Consider the following 20,406-nt stretch of genomic DNA (forward strand, 5'->3'; position numbering starts at 1 on the left):
TTGGGGTATGAGATCCTGCCACAGCACAATGAGTTAAAGTGTCCAGGGGGAGCCCGTTCTGTTGTCCTAAAAAGTGAGCTAAGCCAAAAGACAAAGCCCTCTGTAAACTGGTGGCTCTACGTCTCTACCCTCACCTAAGGTGACGAGTGGTGGGTATGTGACCCGAAGAGCAAAATGGCAGATACAAGCAGCTCAATTAATTTTCTCTGCAGGGTTTCTCTACTCTCTGTTGGCTATAGAGAGACAATAACGTCCTCTGGGAAAGAATCGGATCAAAGCTGCCTCTCCTCCATGTTGAGAGGAGTTAGTTCAGGATGTTCTCCTGGACAAGGGTGAGGTGTTCAGCTGGTCTAGCAACACCTTGCTGTCCCCCTGAAAGAGCTGGTCCATGTTCAAGGGGAGAGAAAAGTCTGGACCTTCCTGCAGAAGATCCTGCCCCCACGACAAGATAAGAGGAAGAAGACGTAGCAAGAGGAAACACTTATCTAACATTTATTCATGTAGAGAAATATAAAAATGACAATAAAATATTGTTTGAATAGACAAATCCAGACAGTTCTGAGGAGAATTCATGATTTTTATTGGACGATTATTTCTGGTTTACATATGTTTGTGATTCGAGTAAACATAGAAAAGTGCAGCAAGAGAAAGAGACAAATGTGGGATCATGTGGTCCAGGAAGTTCTCAGGTCACCTGTGGATCTATACGTGACAGTTACATCACAACATTCATGAAGTAGTTTGATTTTTTTTAAATTCATACTTGTGGATATTTCAAGATAATGTATGCTGTGCTCTCAGTCAGACCTTCTCATATTTCTATTTCTTATTATTTTCCTTGTCATGAGACTCTTTTTCTGATCGATTAGAATTTTTTTTAACCTCCTTGATAACATCAATTCCAACAGCATAGACATCTGTGAAAGCCAGTCTGGCGGCCTCCCCCGGACTGTTGGCCCCTATGGCGGCAATGGTCCCCCCCAAGCCACCCACAACTGCACCTACTGCTGCCATTGGAATAATTGCACCGGTTTTTATAGCAGCTCCGACTAGCCCCCCAGTTACAGCCCCAAGCACCAGACCAACTGGGAAAGCAGGTACCATGATTTTGATTTGGTTCAGCAGAGACTCTGCTTTCGCTGCTTCCTTCCTGAACATGGTCTGAGGACTTTTCATCTTTCCTCCACTCACCGAGTCACCAGACTTTGACTGTCGCTTCACAGCTGATGCTCGTTTTCTGGCCCTGGTGGCTCCTCCTTCCTTCTCCTCTTCATCTTGACGCTTCATCCGCTGCTCCTCCTCTCTAATCGCGGCCTCAGCCGCCTTGAACATATCGTTGGTGTAAAACCCTGTCGGACTCATGTCCACCATGTGATCCACCTTCTCCAGGAGCTTCTTCACCTGCTCAGAACTTCTGTCTTTGTTATTGAAGACATGGAACCTCCCTCCACACCGGTTAACCAGATCTTTAAGGGTGTCAGGCGCCTTTCTGAGGAAGGTTTCTATGCTCTTGTCCTCCAGATCATCACCTCTGGTGAACAGGACCAGTGTGTGATGACGGACAGCTTCCTCTCCAAACATCTCCGTCATCGCACTGATGGCCAGGTTCTGGTGATCAGTGTAACGGCCGACAGGCACCACCAGAACAAAGGCGTGTGGACCAGGAGCTGACAGAGTCACACTTTTGGCGATCTCCGTCCGAACTTCGTCCTCAGTGAAGGTGGTATCCCCAAAACCAGGCACATCAATCACTGAAACTTTCCGCACAGAGCTCATCGTCGCCCCCTGGCTACTGCTGTCTTCAGCTTCCTCTTCCCAAGTCAGTTCAGCACTCTCCAGCTGGCAACATCTGGTGACAGAAGTGTCGCTGCAGCCTGACTGAAACTTCTTTTGGCCCAGGATGGTGTTCCCAGACGAACTCTTGCCAGATCCAGTCATGCCAAAAAGGACCAGGCGGAGTTCTGCTGCCATCTTGAACACACCTGCAGATCCAACCAAACAAGTTTCAATTCATTGTTACAACATTCTTTGACCGTGACATCATGTCAGTCCTGTGACTAATCACTGACCTGTCTTTACCAAACTTTATCCTACGAGTCAAATCTAAGTGAATGATTTCAACTGATTTTGATTTTCTTTAATATGTTATGTTCATTTCATTGAACCTTTACATTTTTACAGATAACAGTATTTCATGTAGTATTTCATGCTACATTACTTTGATGTTCAGAACTTTGTTTACGTCTCCAATTTTTAACAGTTTTATTTTGTTGAACGCAGAAATGCAACAAACTATATTAGAATAAAAACGACTTTTCTCACCAGATCAGTTTCAATCAATCGTCTGTCAGGTCTTTTCTCCAAGTCCTTTTATTTCTCTGGACTCTAAACGTCCACGAGGAGTTCAGGCGCAACCAAGGCTGAGTAGAAAAATGGTTTTGCTTTCATTCTGAGCCTCTGTTATTCAAATTTGACGTCACAGGTAAACACGCCTAAAACCTGGACGTTGTAAAGATATGACAACTTTACTGTAATCAATCATCTACATTTACAGCCACGTGCGGCGCCCATCTTAGAATCAAGTGTTTACAGCCACTGACCAATCCTACATTCACATTTGACTAGAGGCGTTAACCTGAATATTCTACAATAAAGATCCACCATTTTGTGAGATTTTTGCGTTCTGGCTTTTTAAGATGTCTGCGATAGATCTCTCTCTTGCTAGCGTTTGTGATCACATAAGTTCTTGTCTCGGACTTCGGCATAATTCACTAAAAGAGCATTTTTTCTATTGAACTCAATACTGAGTCTGTCTTTCTTATCCACCACCACGTATGAGGCTGGGGAGGGGTCGGTTCCTCGGAACAGAAAACCCCTACAACGACATGATGCATTAATATTTGATTGACAAGGGGAGACAGATTAACTATTTTAAACTGTATGTTATTTAATATAACATCAGTAAATATTCATATACTTCTGAGGTTGAGGGCGTTGATGAGATCCGCACGTACTTACTGAGGGCCTTGGATGTTGTGGGGTGATCACCCCTCTGGTTAACAAGGGGATCTTGCCATCTCCCTGGCGAGGTCTATTGAGGGGTCCTGGAGAGGAGGTCCGTCTGATAGTCGAACCTCGTATTGCGGACGAACAATGTTGTTTTGCGCGTGGAACTGTAAATGACCTCATAACCTCGGCACAGTGCTTTAGGGTGTGTAGATGTTTGCACAACCTGTCTACATGTTTAGTGGATCTGGGAACTATCATGTCCCACGGGGAGTCCTGTGGGGTGCTCCAGCAGTGTGGGGTATCAGATACCCTAATAAGTGCTGACTGTTCCCTGCACCAGCAGTTGCAGAGCGTGGTCTGCGTAGCCGACATAGTCAGACTTGCTTCCAGTTATGGTTGAAATCCAGCAGGACTGTCCTTAATCCCAGATTCTATTCATAACTTTCATGGACAACATTTCTAGACGAGCCAGGGCGTACAGGGGGTCCAGTATGTTGCTTCTAAGGATGGGGTCACTGATTTTTGCAGATGATGTTGTACTGTTGACTTCATCAGGTCATGACCTTCAGTTCCTGTTTGCGACCTGAAAATCAGAACCTCTTGAATCTGAGTCCATGGTTCTCAGATGAATGAGCTGGGGCCCCTCTCCGAGTTGGGGTATGAGATCCTGCCACAGCACAATGAGTTAAAGTGTCCAGGGGGAGCCTGTTCTGTTGTCCTAAAAAGTGAGCTAAGCCAAAAGACAAAGCTCTCTGTAAACTGGTGGATCTACGTCTCTACCCTCACCTAAGGTGACGAGTGGTGGGTATGTGACCCGAAGAGCAAAATGGCAGATACAAGCAGCTCAATTAATTTTCTCTGCAGGGTTTCTCTACTCTCTGTTGGCTATAGAGAGACAAGAACGTCCTCTGGGAAAGAATCAGATCAAAGCTGCCTCTCCTACATGTTGAGAGGAGTTAGTTCAGGATGTTCTCCTGGACAAGGGTGAGATGTTCAGCTGGTCTAGCAACACCTTGCTGTCCCCCTGAAAGAGCTGGTCCATGTTCAAGGGGAGAGAAAAGTCTGGACCTTCCTGCAGAAGATCCTGCCCCCACGACAAGATAAGAGGAAGAAGACGTAGCAAGAGGAAACACTTATCTAACATTTATTCATGTAGAGAAATATAAAAATGACGATAAAATATTGTTTGAATAGACAAATCAAGACAGTTCTGAGGATTCATGATTTTTATTGGACGATTATTTCTGGTTTACATATGTTTGTGATTCGAGTAAACATAGAAAAGTGCAGCAAGAGAAAGAGACAAATGTGGGATCATGTGGTCCAGGAAGTTCTCAGGTCACCTGTGGATCTATACGTGACAGTTACATCACAACATTCATGAAGTAGTTTGATTTTTTTTAAATTCATACTTGTGGATATTTCAAGATAATGTATGCTGTGCTCTCAGTCAGACCTTCTCATATTTCTATTTCTTATTATTTTTCTTGTCATGAGACTCTTTTTCTGATCGATTAGAATTTTTTTTAACCTCCTTGATAACATCAATTCCAACAGCATAGACATCTGTGAAAGCCTGTCTGGCGGCCTCCCTCTGACTGTTGGCCCCTATGGCGGCAATGGTCCCCCGAAGCCACCCACAACTGCACCTACTGCTGCCATTGGAATAATTGCACCGGTTTTTATAGAAGCTCCGACTAGGCCCCCAGTTACAGCCCCAAGCACCAGACCAACTGGGAAAGCAGGTACCATGATTTTGATTTGGTTCAGCAGAGACTCTGCTTTCGCTGCTTCCTTCCTGAACGTGGTCTGAGGACTTTTCATCTTTCCTCCACTCACCGAGTTACCAGACTTTGACTGTCGCTTCACAGCTGAGGCTCTTTTTCTGGCCCTGGTGGCTCCTCCTTCCTTCTCCTCTTCATCTTGACGCTTCATCCGCTGCTCCTCCTCTCTGATCGCGGCCTCAGCCGCCTTGAACGTATCGTTGGTGTAAAACCCTGTCGGACTCATGTCCACCATGTGATCCACCTTCTCCAGGAGCTTCTTCACCTGCTCAGAACTTCTGTCTTTGTTATTGAAGACATGGAACCTCCCTCCACACCGGTTAACCAGATCTTTAAGGGTGTCAGGCGCCTTTCTGAGGAAGGTTTCTATGCTCTTGTCCTCCAGATCATCACCTCTGGTGAACAGGACCAGTGTGTGATGACGGACAGCTTCATCTCCAAACATCTCCGTCATCGCACTGATGGCCCGGTTCTGGTGATCAGTGTAACGGCCGACAGGCACCACCAGAACAAAGGCGTGTGGACCAGGAGCTGACAGAGTCACACTTTTGGCGATCTCCGTCCGAACTTCGTCCTCAGTGAAGGTGGTATCCCCAAAACCAGGCACATCAATCACTGAAACTTTCCGCACAGAGCTCATCGTCGCCCCCTGGCTGTTGCTGTCTTCAGCTTCATCTTCCCAAGTCAGTTCAGCACTCTCCAGCTGGCAACATCTGGTGACAGAAGTGACGCTGCAGCCTGACTGAAACTTCTTTTGGCCCAGGATGGTGTTCCCAGACGAACTCTTGCCAGATCCAGTCATGCCAAGAAGGACGAGGCGGAGTTCTGCTGCCATTTTGAACACACCTGCAGATCCAACCAAACAAGTTTCAATTCATTGTTACAACATTCTTTGACCGTGACATCATGTCAGTCCTGTGACTAATCACTGACCTGTCTTTACCAAACTTTATCCTACGAGTCAAATCTAAGTAAATGATTTCAACTGATTTTGATTTTCTTTAATATGTTATGTTCATTTCATTGAACCTTTACATTTTTACAGATAACAGTATTTCATGTAGTATTTCATGCTACATTACTTTGATGTTCAGAACTTTGTTTACGTCTCCAATTTTTAACAGTTTTATTTTGTTGAACGCAGAAATGCAACAAACTATATTAGAATAAAAACAACTTTTCTCACCAGATCAGTTTCAATCAATCGTCTGTCAGGTCTTTTCTCCAAGTCCTTTTATTTCTCTGGACTCTAAACGTCAACGAGGAGTTCAGGCGCAACCAAGGCTGAGTAGAAAAATGGTTTTGCTTTCATTCTAAGCCTCTGTTATTCAAATTTGACGTCACAGGTAAACACGCCTAAGACGACATGATGAATTAATATTTGATTGACAAGGGAAGACAAACAAACTTTTTAAAACTGTATGTTTTTTAATATAACATCAGTAAATAGTTAATATACTTGTCATTGTCGGGGTTGAGGGCGTCCATGAGATTTGCACGTACTTACTGAGGGCCTTGGATGTTGTGGGGTGATCACCCCTCTTTTTAACAAGGCGTTCTTCAGCCTCCCTGGCGAGGTCTATTGAGGGGTCCTGGAGAGGAGGTCCGTCTGATAGTAGTACCTCGTATTGCGGACGAACAATGTTGTTTTGCGCGTGGAACTGTAAATGACCTCATAACCTCGGCACGGTGCTTTAGGGTGTGTAGATGTTTGCACAACCTGTCTACATGTTTAATGGATCTGGGAACTAATTGAATCATGTCCCACGGGGAGTCCTGTGGGGTGCTCCGGCAGTGTGGGGTATCAGATACCCTAATAAGTACTGCCTGTTCCCTGCACCAGCAGTTGCAGAGCGTGGTCTGCGTAGCTGACATAGTCAGACTTGCTTCCAGTTATGGTTGAAATCCAGCAGGACTGTCCTTAATCCCAGATTCTATTCATAACTTTCATGGACAACATTTCTAGACCAGCCAGGGCGTACAGGGGGTCCAGTTTGTTGCTTATTATAATGGGGTCACTGATTTTTGCAGATGATGTTGTACTGTTGACTTCATTGGGTCATGACTTTCAGTTCCTGTTTGCGACCTGAAAATCAGAACCTCTTGAATCTGAGTCCATGGTTCTCAGATGAATGAGCTGGGGCCCCTCTCCGAGTTGGGGTATGAGATCCTGCCAAAGCACAATCAGTTAAAGTGTCCAGGGGGAGCCCGTTCTGTTGTCCTAAAAAGTGAGCTAAGCCAAAAGACAAAGCTCTCTGTATACTGTTGGATCTACGTCTCTACCCTCACCTAAGGTGACGAGTGGTGGGTATGTGACCCGAAGAGCAAAATGGCAGATACAAGCAGCTCAATTAATTTTCTCTGCAGGGTTTCTCTACTCTCTGTTGGCTATAGAGAGACAAGAACGTCCTCTGGGAAAGAATCGGATCAAAGCTGCCTCTCCTCCATGTTGAGAGGAGTTAGTTCAGGATGTTCTCCTGGACAAGGGTGAGATGTTCAGCTGGTCTAGCAACACCTTGCTGTCCCCCTGAAAGAGCTGGTCCATGTCAAAGGGGAGAGAAAAGTCTGGACCTTCCTGCAGAAGATCCTGACCCCACGACAAGATAAGAGGAAGAAGACGTAGCAAGAGGAAACACTTATCTAACATTTATTCATGTAGAGAAATATAAAAATGACAATAAAATATTGTTTGAATAGACAAATCCAGACAGTTCTGAGGAGAATTCATGATTTTTATTGGACGATTATTTCTGATTTACATATGTTTGTGATTCGAGTAAACATAGAAAAGTGCAGCAAGAGAAAGAGACAAATGTGGGATCATGTGGTCCAGGAAGTTCTCAGGTCACCTGTGGATCTATACGTGACAGTTACATCACAACATTCATGAAGTAGTTTGATTTTTTTAAAATTCATACTTGTGGATATTTCAAGATAATGTATGCTGTGCTCTCAGTCAGACCTTCTCATATTTCTATTTCTTATTATTTTTCTTGTCATGAGACTCTTTTTCTGATCGATTAGTACATTTTTTAACCTCCTTGATAACATCAATTCCAACAGCTAAGACATCTGTGAAAGCCTGTCTGGCGGCCTCCCCCGGACTGTTGGCCCCTTCGGCGGCAATGGTCCCCCCAAGCCACCCACAACTGCACCTACTGCTGCCATTGGAATAATTGCACTGGTTATTATAGCAGATCCGACTAGGCCCCCAGTTACAGCCCCAAGCACCAGACCAACTGCTAAAGCAGTTACCATGATTTTGATTTGGTTCAGCACAGGCTCTGCTTTCGCTGCTTCCATCCTGAACGTGGTCTGAGGACTTTTCATCTTTCCTCCACTCACCGAGTCACCAGACTTTGACTGTCGCTTCACAGCTGAGGCTCGTTTTCTGGCCCTGGTGGCTCCTCCTTCCTTCTCCTCTTCATCTTGACGCTTCATCCGCTGCTCCTCCTCTCTGATCGCGGCCTCAGCCGCCTTGAACGTATCGTTGGTGTAAAACCCTGTCGGACTCATGTCCACCATGCGATCCACCTTCTCCAGGAGCTTCTTCACCTGCTCAGAACTTCTGTCTTTGTTATTGAAGACATGGAACCTCCCTCCGCACCGGTTAACCAGATCTTTAAGGGGTGCAGGTGCCTCTCTGAGGAAGGTTTCTATGCTCTTGTCCTCCAGATCATCACCTCTGGTGAACAGGACCAGTGTGTGATGACGGACAGCTTCCTCTCCAAATATCTCCGTCATCGCACTGATGGCCAGGTTCTGGTGATCAGTGTAACGGCCGACAGGCACCATCAGAACAAAGGCGTGTGGACCAGGAGCTGACAGAGTCACACTTTTGGCGATCTCTGTCCGAACTTGCTCCTCAGTGAAGGTGGTATCCCCAAAACCAGGCACATCAATCACTGAAACTTTCCGCACAGAGCTCATCGTCGCCCCCTGGCTGTTGCTGTCTTCAGCTTCATCGTCCCAAGTCAGTTCAGCACTCTCCAGCTGGCAACATCTGGTGACAGAAGTGGCGCTGCAGCCTGACTGAAACTTCTTTTGGCCCAGGATGGTGTTCCCAGACGAACTCTTGCCAGATCCAGTCATGCCAAGAAGGACCAGACGGAGTTCTGCTGCCATCTTGAACACACCTGCAGATCCAACCAAACAAGTTTCAATTCATTGTTACAACATTCTTTGACCGTGACATCATGTCAGTCCTGTGACTAATCACTGACCTGTCTTTACCAAACTTTATCCTACGAGTCAAATCTAAGTAAACGATTTCAACTGATTTTGATTTTCTTTAATATGTTATGTTCATTTCATTGAACCTTTACATTTTTACAGATAACAGTATTTCATGCTACATTACTTTGATGTTCAGAACTTTGTTTACGTCTCCAATTTTTAACAGTTTTATTTTGTTGAACACAGAAATGCAACAAACTATATTAGAATAAAAACGACTTTTCTCACCAGATCAGTTTCAATCAATCGTCTGTCAGGTCTTTTCTCCAAGTCCTTTTATTTCTCTGGACTCTAAACGTCCACGAGGAGTTCAGGCGCAACCAAGGCTGAGTAGAAAAATGGTTTTGCTTTCATTCTAAGCCTCTGTTATTCAAATTTGATGTCACAGGTAAACACGCCTAAGACGACATGATGCATTAATATTTGATTGACAAGGGAAGACAGACAAACTTTTTAAAACGGTATGTTTTTTAATATAACATCAGTAAATAGTTAATATACTTCTCAGTGTCGGGGTTGAGGGCGTGGATGAGATCCGCCTTTACTTACTGAGGGCCTTGGATGTTGTGGGGTGATCACCCCTCTGTTTAACAAGGCGTTCTTCAGCCTCCCTGGCGAGGTCTATTGAGGGGTCCTGGAGAGGAGGTCCGTCTGATAGTAGTACCTCGTATTGCGGAAGAAAAATGTTGTTTTGCGCGTGGAACTGTAAATGACCTCATAACCTCGGCACGGTGCTTTAGGGTGTGTAGATGTTTGCACAACCTGTCTACATGTTTAGTGGATCTGGGAACTAATTGAATCATGTCCCACGGGGAGTCCTGTGGGGTGCTCCGGCAGTGTGGGGTATCAGATACCCTAATAAGTACTGCCTGTTCCCTGCACCAGCAGTTGCAGAGCGTGGTCTGCGTAGCTGACATAGTCAGACTTGCTTCCAGTTATGGTTGAAATCCAGCAGGACTGTCCTTAATCCCAGATTCTATTCATAACTTTCATGGACAACATTTCTAGACGAGCCAGGGCGTACAGGGGGTCCAGTATGTTGCTTCTAAGGATGGGGTCACTGATTTTTGCAGATGATGTTGTACTGTTGACTTCATTGGGTCATGACTTTCAGTTCCTGTTTGCGACCTGAAAATCAGAACCTCTTGAATCTGAGTCCATGGTTCTCAGATGAATGAGCTGGGGCCCCTCTCCGAGTTGGGGTATGAGATCCTGCCACAGCACAATGAGTTAAAGTGTCCAGGGGGAGCCTGTTCTGTTGTCCTAAAAAGTGAGCTAAGCCAAAAGACAAAGCCCTCTGTATACTGTTGGATCTACGTCTCTACCCTCACCTAAGGTGACGAGTGGTGGGTATGTGACCCGAAGAGCAAAATGGCAGATACAAGCAGCTCAATTAATTTTCTCTGCAGGGTTTCTCTACTCTCTGTTGGCTATAGAGAGACAAGAACGTCCTCTGGGAAAGAATCGGATCAAAGCTGCCTCTCCTACATGTTGAGAGGAGTTAGTTCAGGATGATCTCCTGGACAAGGGTGAGATGTTCCGCTGGTCTAGCAACACCTTGCTGTCCCCCTGAAAGAGCTGGTCCATGTTCAAGGGGAGAGAAAAGTCTGGACCTTCCTGCGGAAGATCCTGCCCCCACGACAAGATAAGAAGAAGAAGACGTAGCAAGAGGAAACACTTTTCTAACATTTATTCATGTAGAGAAATATAAAAATGACAATAAAATATTGTTTGAATAGACAAATCCAGACAGTTCTGAGGAGAATTCATGATTTTTATTGGACGATTATTTCTGGTTTACATATGTTTGTGATTCGAGTAAACATAGAAAAGTGCAGCAAGAGAAAGAGACAAATGTGGGATCATGTGGTCCAGGAAGTTCTCAAGGTCACCTGTGGATCTATACGTGACAGTTACATCACAACATTCATGAAGTAGTTTGATTTTTTTTAAATTCATACTTGTGGATATTTCAAGATAATGTATGCTGTGCTCTCAGTCAGACCTTCTCATATTTCTATTTCTTATTATTTTTCTTGTCATGAGACTCTTTTTCTGATCGATTAGTACATTTTTTAACCTCCTTGATAACATCAATTCAAACAGCTAAGACATCTGTAAAAGCCAGTCTGGCGGCCTCCCCCGGACTGTTGGCCCCTTCGGCGGCAATGGCCCCCCCCAAGCCACCCACAACTGCACCTACTGCTGCCATTGGAATAATTGCACTGGTTTTTATAGCAGATCCGACTAGGCCCCCAGTTACAGCCCCAAGCACCAGACCAACTGCTAAAGCAGGTACCATGATTTTGATTTGGTTCAGCACAGACTCTGCTTTCGCTGCTTCCATCCTGAACGTGGTCTGAGGACTTTTCATCTTTCCTCCACTCACCGAGTCACCAGACTTTGACTGTCGCTTCACAGCTGACGCTCGTTTTCTGGCCCTGGTGGCTCCTCCTTCCTTCTCCTCTTCATCTTGACGCTTCATCCGCTGCTCCTCCTCTCTGATCGCGGCCTCAGACGCCTTGAACGTATCGTTGGTGTAAAACCCTGTCAGACTCATGTCCACCATGCGATCCACCTTCTCCAGGAGCTTCTTCACCTGCTCAGAACTTCTGTCTTTGTTATTGAAGACATGGAACCTCCCTCCACACCGGTTAACCAGATCTTTAAGGGTGTCAGGCGTCTCTCTGAGGAAGGTTTCTATGCTCTTGTCCTCCAGATCATCACCTCTGGTGAACAGGACCAGTGTGTGATGACGGACAGCTTCCTCTCCAAACATCTCCGTCATCGCACTGATGGCCTGGTTCTGGTGATCAGTGTAACGGCCGACATGCACCACCAGAACAAAGGCGTGTGGACCAGGAGCTGACAGAGTCACACTTTTGGCGATCTCCATCCGAACTTCGTCCTCAGTGAAGGTGGTATCCCCAAAACCAGGCACATCAATCACTGAAACTTTCCGCACAGGGCTCATCGTCGCCCCCTGGCTGTTGCTGTCTTCAGCTTCATCTTCCCAAGTCAGTTCAGCACTCTCCAGCTGGCAACATCTGGTGACAGAAGTGACGCTGCAGCCTGACTGAAACTTCTTTTGGCCCAGGATGGTGTTCCCAGACGAACTCTTGCCAGATCCAGTCATGCCAAGAAGGACCAGGCGGAGTTCTGCTGCCATCTTGAACACACCTGCAGATCCAACAAAACAAGTTTGTTTTCATTGTTACAACATTCTTTGGTCGTGACATCATGTCAGTCCTGTGACTAATCACTGACCTGTCTTTACCAAACTTTATCCTACGAGTCAAATCTAAGTAAACGTAAAAAGTTTCAACTGATTTTGATTTTCTTTAATGTGTAATGTAAGGTAAAACTTTATTGAAATAGTTTTTTTCCAATATGTTCATTTTATTTAACCTTTACATTTTTACAGATAAAAGTATTTCATGTAGTATTTCATATTTCATTTGACAACAGCAGGACATTAACGTACGTACGTGAACAAACCTTTAATGTGACGTTCAGATATTGTTTACGTCTCCGATTTTTATTTTGATGAACACAGAAATGCAACAAACTATATTAGAATAAAAACGACTTTTCTCACCAGATCAGTTTCAATCAATCGTCTGTCAGGTCTTTTCTCCAAGTCCTTTTATTTCTCTGGACTCTAAACGTCAACGAGGAGTTCAGGCGCAACCAAGGCTGAGTAGAAAAATGGTTTTGCTTTCATTCTAAGCCTCTGTTATTCAAATTTGACGTCACAGGTAAACACGCCTAAGACGACATGATGAATTAATATTTGATTGACAAGGGAAGACAGACAAACTTTTTAAAACTGTATGTTTTTTAATATAACATCAGTAAATAGTTAATATACTTCTCAGTGTCGGGGTTGAGGGCGTCCATGAGATTTGCACGTACTTACTGAGGGCCTTGGATGTTGTGGGGTGATCACCCCTCTGTTTGACAAGGCGTTCTTCAGCCTCCCTGGGGAGGTCTATTGAGGGGTCCTGGAGAGGAGGTCCGTCTGATAGTCGAACCTCGTATTGTGGACGAACAATGTTGTTTTGCGCGTGGAACTGTAAATGACCTCATAACCTCGGCACCGTGCTTTAGGGTGTGTAGATGTTTGCACAACCTGTCTACATGTTTAGTGGATCTGGGAACTAATTTAATCATGTCCCACGGGGAGTCCTGTGGGGTGCTCAGGCAGTGTGGGGTATCAGATACCCTAATAAGTGCTGCCTGTTCCCTGCACCAGCAGTTGCAGAGCGTGGTCTGCGTAGCTGACATAGTCATTCTTGCTTCCAGTTATGGTTGAAATCCAGCAGGACTGTCCTTAATCCCAGATTCTATTCATAACTTTCATGGACAACATTTCTAGACGAGCCAGGGCGTACAGGGGGTCCAGTATGTTGCTTCTAAGGATGGGGTCACTGATTTTTGCAGATGATGTTGTACTGTTGACTTCATTGGGTCATGACTTTCAGTTCCTGTTTGCGACCTGAAAATCAGAACCTCTTGAATCTGACTCCATGGTTCTCAGATGAATGAGCTGGGGCCCCTCTCCGAGATGGGGTATGAGATCCTGCCACAGCACAATGAGTTAAAGTGTCCAGGGGGAGCCTGTTCTGTTGTCCTAAAAAGTGAGCTAAGCCAAAAGACAAAGCTCTCTGTAAACTGGTGGATCTACGTCTCTACCCTCACCTAAGGTGACGAGTGGTGGGTATGTGACCCGAAGAGCAAAATGGCAGATACAAGCAGCTCAATTAATTTTCTCTGCAGGGTTTCTCTACTCTCTGTTGGCTATAGAGAGACAAGAACGTCCTCTGGGAAAGAATCGGATCAAAGCTGCCTCTCCTCCATGTTGAGAGGAGTTAGTTCAGGATGTTCTCCTGGACAAGGGTGAGGTGTTCAGCTGGTCTAGCAACACCTTGCTGTCCCCCTGAAAGAGCTGGTCCATGTTCAAGGGGAGAGAAAAGTCTGGACCTTCCTGCAGAAGATCCTGACCCCACGACAAGATAAGAGGAAGAAGACGTAGCAAGAGGAAACACTTTTCTAACATTTATTCATGTAGAGAAATATAAAAATGACGATAAAATATTGTTTGAATAGACAAATCCAGACAGTTCTGAGGAGAATTCATGATTTTTATTGGACGATTATTTCTGGTTTACATATGTTTGTGATTCGATTAAACATAGAAAAGTGCAGCAAGAGAAAGAGACAAATGTGGGATCATGTGGTCCAGGAAGTTCTCAGGTCACCTGTGGATCTATACGTGACAGTTACATCACAACATTCATGAAGTAGTTTGATTTTTTTTAAATTCATACTTGTGGATATTTCAAGATAATGTATGCTGTGCTCTCAGTCAGACCTTCTCATATTTCTATTTCTTATTATTTTTCTTGTCATGAGACTCTTTTTCTGATCGATTAGAATTTTTTTTAACCTCCTTGATAACATCAATTCCAACAGCATAGACATCTGTGAAAGCCAGTCTGGCGGCCTCCCCCGGACTGTTGGCCCCTATGGCGGCAATGGTCCCCCCAAGCCACCCACAACTGCACCTACTGCTGCCATTGGAATAATTGCACCGGTTTTTATAGCAGATCCGACTAGGCCCCCAGTTACAGCCCCAAGCACCAGACCAACTGGGAAAGCAGGTACCATGATTTTGATTCGGTTCAGCAGAGACTCTGCTTTCGCTGCTTCCTTCCTGAACATGGTCTGAGGACTTTTCATCTTTCCTCCACTCACCGAGTCACCAGACTTTGACTGTCGCTTCACAGCTGACGCTCGTTTACTGGCCCTGGTGGCTCCTCCTTCCTTCTCCTCTTCATCTTGACGCTTCATCCGCTGCTCCTCCTCTCTGATCGCGGTCTCAGCCGCCTTGAACGTATCGTTGGTGTGAAACCCTGTCGGACTCATGTCCACCATGCGATCCACCTTCTCCAGGAGCTTCTTCACCTGCTCAGAACTTCTGTCTTTGTTATTGAAGACATGGAACCTCCCTCCACACCGGTTAACCAGATCTTTAAGGGTGTCAGGCGCCTTTCTGAGGAAGGTTTCTATGCTCTTGTCCTCCAGATCATCACCTCTGGTGAACAGGACCAGTGTGTGATGACGGACAGCTTCCTCTCCAAACATCTCCGTCATCGCACTGATGGCCAGGTTCTGGTGATCAGTGTAACGGCCGACAGGCACCACCAGAACAAAGGCGTGTGGACCAGGAGCTGACAGAGTCACACTTTTGGCGATCTCCGTCCGAACTTCGTCCTCAGTGAAGGTGGTATCCCCAAAACCAGGCACATCAAGCACTGAAACTTTCCGCACAGAGCTCATCGTCGCCCCCTGGCTGTTGCTGTCTTCAGCTTCATCTTCCCAAGTCAGTTCAGCACTCTCCAGCTGGCAACATCTGGTGACAGAAGTGTCGCTGCAGCCTGACTGAAACTTCTTTTGGCCCAGGATGGTGTTCCCAGACGAACTCTTGCCAGATCCAGTCATGCCAAGAAGGACGAGGCGGAGTTCTGCTGCCATTTTGAACACACCTGCAGATCCAACAAAACAAGTTTCAATTCATTGTTACAACATTCTTTGACCGTGACATCATGTCAGTCCTGTGACTAATCACTGACCTGTCTTTACCAAACTTTATCCTACGAGTCAAATCTAAGTAAATGATTTCAACTGATTTTGATTTTCTTAAATACTTTATGTTCATTTCATTGAACCTTTACATTTTTACAGATAACAGTATTTCATGTAGTATTTCATGCTACATTACATTGATGTTCAGAACTTTGTTTACGTCTCCAATTTTTAACAGTTTTATTTTGTTGAACGCAGAAATGCAACAAACTATATTAGAATAAAAACAACTTTTCTCACCAGATCGGTTTCAATCAATCGTCTGTCAGGTCTTTTCTCCAAGTCCTTTTATTTCTCTGGACTCTAAACGTCAACGAGGAGTTCAGGCGCAACCAAGGCTGAGTAGAAAAATGGTTTTGCTTTCATTCTAAGCCTCTGTTATTCAAATTTGATGTCACAGGTAAACACACCTAAGACGACATGATGCATTAATATTTGATTGACAAGGGAAGACAGACAAACTTTTTAAAACTGTATGTTTTTTAATATAAAATCAATAAATAGTTCATATACTTCTCAGTGTCGGGGTTGAGGGCGTGGATGAGATCCGCCTTTACTTACTGAGGGCCTTGGATGTTGTGGGGTGATCACCCCTCTGTTTAACAAGGCGTTCTTCAGCCTCCCTGGCGAGGTCTATTGATGGGTCCTGGAGAGGAGGTCCGTCTGATAGTAGTACCTCGTATTGCGGACGAGCAATGTTGTTTTGCGCGTGGAACTGTAAATGACCTCATAACCTCGGCACGGTGCTTTAGGGTGTGTAGATGTTTGCACAACCTGTCTACATGTTTAGTGGATCTGGGAACTAATTTAATCATGTCCCACGGGGAGTCCTGTGGGGTGCTCCGGCAGTGTGGGGTATCAGATACCCTAATAAGTACTGCCTGTTCCCTGCACCAGCAGTTGCAGAGCGTGGTCTGCGTAGCTGACATAGTCAGACTTGCTTCCAGTTATGGTTGAAATCCAGCAGGACTGTCCTTAATCCCAGATTCTATTCATAACTTTCATGGACAACATTTCTAGACGAGCCAGGGCGTACAGGGGGTCCAGTATGTTGCTTCTAAGGATGGGGTCACTGATTTTTGCAGATGATGTTGTACTTTTGACTTCATCTGGTCATGACCTTCAGTTCCTGTTTGCGACCTGAAAATCAGAACCTCTTGAATCTGAGTCCATGGTTCTCAGATGAATGAGCTGGGGCCCCTCTCCGAGTTGGGGTATGAGATCCTGCCACAGCACAATGAGTTAAAGTGTCCAGGGGGAGCCCGTTCTGTTGTCCTAAAAAGTGAGCTAAGCCAAAAGACAAAGCCCTCTGTATACTGTTGGATCTACGTCTCTACCCTCACCTAAGGTGACGAGTGGTGGGTATGTGACCCGAAGAGCAAAATGGCAGATACAAGCAGCTCAATTAATTTTCTCTGCAGGGTTTCTCTACTCTCTGTTGGCTATAGAGAGACAAGAACGTCCTCTGGGAAAGAATCGGATCAAAGCTGCCTCTCCTCCATGTTGAGAGGAGTTAGTTCAGGATGTTCTCCTGGACAAGGGTGAGATGTTCAGCTGGTCTAGCAACACCTTGCTGTCCCCCTGAAAGAGCTGGTCCATGTCAAAGGGGAGAGAAAAGTCTGGACCTTCCTGCAGAAGATCCTGCCCCCACGACAAGATAAGAGGAAGAAGACGTAGCAAGAGGAAACACTTATCTAACATTTATTCATGTAGAGAAATATAAAAATGACAATAAAATATTGTTTGAATAGACAAATCCAGACAGTTCTGAGGAGAATTCATGATTTTTATTGGACGATTATTTCTGGTTTACATATGTTTGTGATTCGAGTAAACATAGAAAAGTGCAGCAAGAGAAAGAGACAAATGTGGGATCATGTGGTCCAGGAAGTTCTCAAGGTCACCTGTGGATCTATACGTGACAGTTACATCACAACATTCATGAAGTAGTTTGATTTTTTTTAAATTCATACTTGTGGATATTTCAAGATAATGTATGCTGTGCTCTCAGTCAGACCTTCTCATATTTCTATTTCTTATTATTTTTCTTGTCATGAGACTCTTTTTCTGATCGATTAGTACATTTTTTAACCTCCTTGATAACATCAATTCCAACAGCTAAGACCTCTGTGAAAGCCTGTCTGGCGGCCTCCCCCGGACTGTTGGCCCCTTCGGCGGCAATGGCCCCCCCCAAGCCACCCACAACTGCACCTACTGCTGCCATTGGAATAATTGCACTGGTTATTATAGCAGCTCCGACTAGGCCCCCAGTTACAGCCCCAAGCACCAGACCAACTGCTAAAGCAGGTACCATGATTTTGATTTGGTTCAGCACAGACTCTGCTTTCGCTGCTTCCATCCTGAACGTGGTCTGAGGACTTTTCATCTTTCCTCCACTCACCGAGTCACCAGACTTTGACTGTCGCTTCACAGCTGAGGCTCGTTTTCTGGCCCTGGTGGCTCCTCCTTCCTTCTCCTCTTCATCTTGACGCTTCATCCGCTGCTCCTCCTCTCTGATCGCGGCCTCAGCCGCCTTGAACATATTGTTGGTGTAAAACCCTGTCGGACTCATGTCCACCATGCGATCCACCTTCTCCAGGAGCTTCTTCACCTGCTCAGAACTTCTGTCTTCGTTATTGAAGACATGGAACCTCCCTCCGCACCGGTTAACCAGATCTTTAAGGGTGTCAGGCGCCTTTCTGAGGAAGGTTTCTATGCTCTTGTCCTCCAGATCATCACCTCTGGTGAACAGGACCAGTGTGTGATGACGGACAGCTTCCAAATATCTCCGTCATCGCACTGATGGCCAGGTTCTGGTGATCAGTGTAACGGCCGACAGGCACCACCAGAACAAAGGCGTGTGGACCAGGAGCTGACAGAGTCACACTTTTGGCGATCTCCGTCCGAACTTCGTCCTCAGTGAAGGTGGTATCCCCAAAACCAGGCACATCAAGCACTGAAACCTTCCGCACAGAGCTCATCGTCGCCCCCTGGCTGTTTCTGTCTTAAGCTTCCTCTTCCCAAGTCAGTTCAGCACTCTCCAGCTGGCAACATCTGGTGACAGAAGTGACGCTGCAGTCTGACTGAAACTTCTTTTGGCCCAGGATGGTGTTCCCAGACGAACTCTTGCCAGATCCAGTCATGCCAAGAAGGACCAGACGGAGTTCTGCTGCCATCTTGAACACACCTGCAAACACACACACAGACCAATGTTATTGTTATTATTTCCAGTTTTTTGAATATGTTTATCTCCTTATTATGACTCATGTGAACTTTACAATGAGCCATTGAAAATACCGGCAAACATCCAACCAAAGAACTTTACTTTGTGGGGAATTAACATTTGCACCGTGATCAACCAACAAGGTTTAACAAATGCTTCAATGAATCACTTGAGAAACATCACAGATAGCCAAACGACATTGAATCAACGTTGATATATTGTCGGGCTGATGGTTACTTTCAACATTGATACCTGACATTGAAACGTACGTTGAAAGTGCTCGCTATGATCAACATTGAAACAATGTGAGATTTTCGATCAATTATGACATTGAATCAACGCTGTTTCAACTATGTTATTATCAACATTGAAACAACATTGATTCATAACCAATTCTAACAATAACACAACATGTCATTATATAAAGGCCATTGTAACATTTTCATCATCCACTGTATGCTTTTAATATTCCTCATCCAAAAATATTTTTTAACTCAAGTTATAAGTTAAACAAGCAACAAGCCAAACTAGTCAATTACTAAGTCATCTCACTACCATCTGCCTAACAGACAAGTTTGGAGCAATTCTAACATATTACAATAAAATACACACAAACGGAACAGCTGTTTTACCGCATGGTATGATGACAAAATGAAAATTCCATTATTCGTTTAGTTATTTATTAAGTATTTTGACAAATAATTCTAAATTACTATATTAACACATGGTAACATCTTAATGTTTTTCACATTTTTCACAATTTCCCCTTCTGGACCCTGAACTGCAAAGCTGTCTGCGGTCAGATTGGTGAGCAGCCGCTGGAAAACAAAACAAATTCTAAAATGATGCACTTGTATATTTGTATTATTTTCAGCTGAATAATTGTTAATACGTAATTGTAATGAAGTTGAAGAAAGAAAATAATACTTGCCTTTCAGGAGCTGAACCTTAAAAACACAGAATGAAATTACACGATAAGTCTTGGAATACATTATTACCATTTCTTTTATCAGACTAAAATCATTTATTCCAAAAAATAACAAAATATAATGAACCTCTATCACAACAACAACTCTGGACAACATGTGTATTTATTTATAAAATTGTGTCGCTTTTGGTTCAAGTCAAATAATCAACGTTATTCTTCCTCTTTCTGTTCCTGATTTCGATGGTCAACTGTGATCAGAGGAACTTCTATGGTCAGAACCTGCCACAACTCATCCCCGTTCAGTGGAACAAAAGAATAAAGTCAAGATGCTGTAAAAATGAGCTGTTTGAGCTAACATGCTATTGAATAGTGATGCTAACAAGCTAAACCTAAGAAGATATGAATTAGCGGCTCAGTGTTATACAAGTTATGAGTAGAACATCAATGACCAGGTAGTACTTGAGGATAATAATAAATATTATATATAATGTTCAAAGGACTTACCAGTTTCTCTCCCTCTTGGATAAAGAGTCTCTGTGTTATCTTGACCTTTAAAGTTTATATTTTATTGAGTAAGG

General features: G+C 44.5%; 3 protein-coding genes and 1 pseudogene across 3 annotated transcripts; all 4 read right to left on the reverse strand.

Annotated features, from left to right (window-relative positions):
• Positions 1 to 556: 556 nt before the first annotated feature.
• Positions 557 to 2,435, reverse strand: LOC148064633 (GTPase IMAP family member 4-like). Its single transcript, XM_087810040.1, has 2 exons — positions 2,323 to 2,435; positions 557 to 1,982 (listed from the first exon to the last, which is right to left on the reverse strand). The coding sequence occupies exon 2, from the start codon at positions 1,969 to 1,971 to the stop codon at positions 820 to 822; it is 1,152 nt and encodes a 383-aa protein (XP_087666166.1). The 5' UTR covers positions 1,972 to 1,982; positions 2,323 to 2,435; the 3' UTR covers positions 557 to 819.
• A 1,816-nt stretch (positions 2,436 to 4,251) lies between these two features.
• LOC148064634 (GTPase IMAP family member 8-like) lies at positions 4,252 to 12,719 on the reverse strand. Its single transcript, XM_087809736.1, has 7 exons — positions 12,628 to 12,719; positions 11,134 to 12,209; positions 10,172 to 10,241; positions 7,941 to 8,929; positions 7,309 to 7,380; positions 6,894 to 6,963; positions 4,252 to 5,639 (listed from the first exon to the last, which is right to left on the reverse strand). The coding sequence occupies exons 2-7, from the start codon at positions 12,196 to 12,198 to the stop codon at positions 4,618 to 4,620; spliced, it is 3,288 nt and encodes a 1,095-aa protein (XP_087665862.1). The 5' UTR covers positions 12,199 to 12,209; positions 12,628 to 12,719; the 3' UTR covers positions 4,252 to 4,617.
• Positions 12,720 to 14,152: 1,433 nt separating this feature from the next.
• Positions 14,153 to 16,020, reverse strand: LOC148064635 (GTPase IMAP family member 4-like). The gene is made up of 2 exons (XM_087810041.1): positions 15,918 to 16,020; positions 14,153 to 15,577 (listed from the first exon to the last, which is right to left on the reverse strand). The coding sequence occupies exon 2, from the start codon at positions 15,564 to 15,566 to the stop codon at positions 14,556 to 14,558; it is 1,011 nt and encodes a 336-aa protein (XP_087666167.1). The 5' UTR covers positions 15,567 to 15,577; positions 15,918 to 16,020; the 3' UTR covers positions 14,153 to 14,555.
• Positions 16,021 to 17,195: 1,175 nt separating this feature from the next.
• Positions 17,196 to 18,853, reverse strand: LOC148064636 (GTPase IMAP family member 9-like; annotated as a pseudogene).
• Between the last annotated feature and the right edge of the window lie 1,553 nt (positions 18,854 to 20,406).

Source organism: Callionymus lyra, chromosome 15 (genome assembly GCF_982586985.1).
Source record: "Callionymus lyra chromosome 15, fCalLyr1.hap1.1, whole genome shotgun sequence".
NCBI lineage: Eukaryota > Metazoa > Chordata > Actinopteri > Syngnathiformes > Callionymidae > Callionymus > Callionymus lyra.

What these genes read in the sequence shown, in the direction of transcription:
- LOC148064633 (XM_087810040.1), bottom strand. Translation starts at nt 1,971, where the DNA reads ATGGCAGCAGAACTCCGCCTGGTCCTTTTTGGCATGACTGGATCTGGC.
- LOC148064634 (XM_087809736.1), bottom strand. Translation starts at nt 12,198, where the DNA reads ATGGCAGCAGAACTCCGCCTGGTCCTTCTTGGCATGACTGGATCTGGC. An exon ending in CATGGACTCAGATTCAAGAG is followed by an intron (nt 8,930 to 10,171) that starts GTTCTGATTTTC and finishes TTGGATCTGCAG; the next exon opens with GTGTGTTCAAGATGGCAGCA. An exon ending in TCTTTCAGGGGGACAGCAAG is followed by an intron (nt 6,964 to 7,308) that starts GTGTTGCTAGAC and finishes GTGCTTTGGCAG; the next exon opens with GATCTCATACCCCAACTCGG.
- LOC148064635 (XM_087810041.1), bottom strand. Translation starts at nt 15,566, where the DNA reads ATGGCAGCAGAACTCCGCCTCGTCCTTCTTGGCATGACTGGATCTGGC.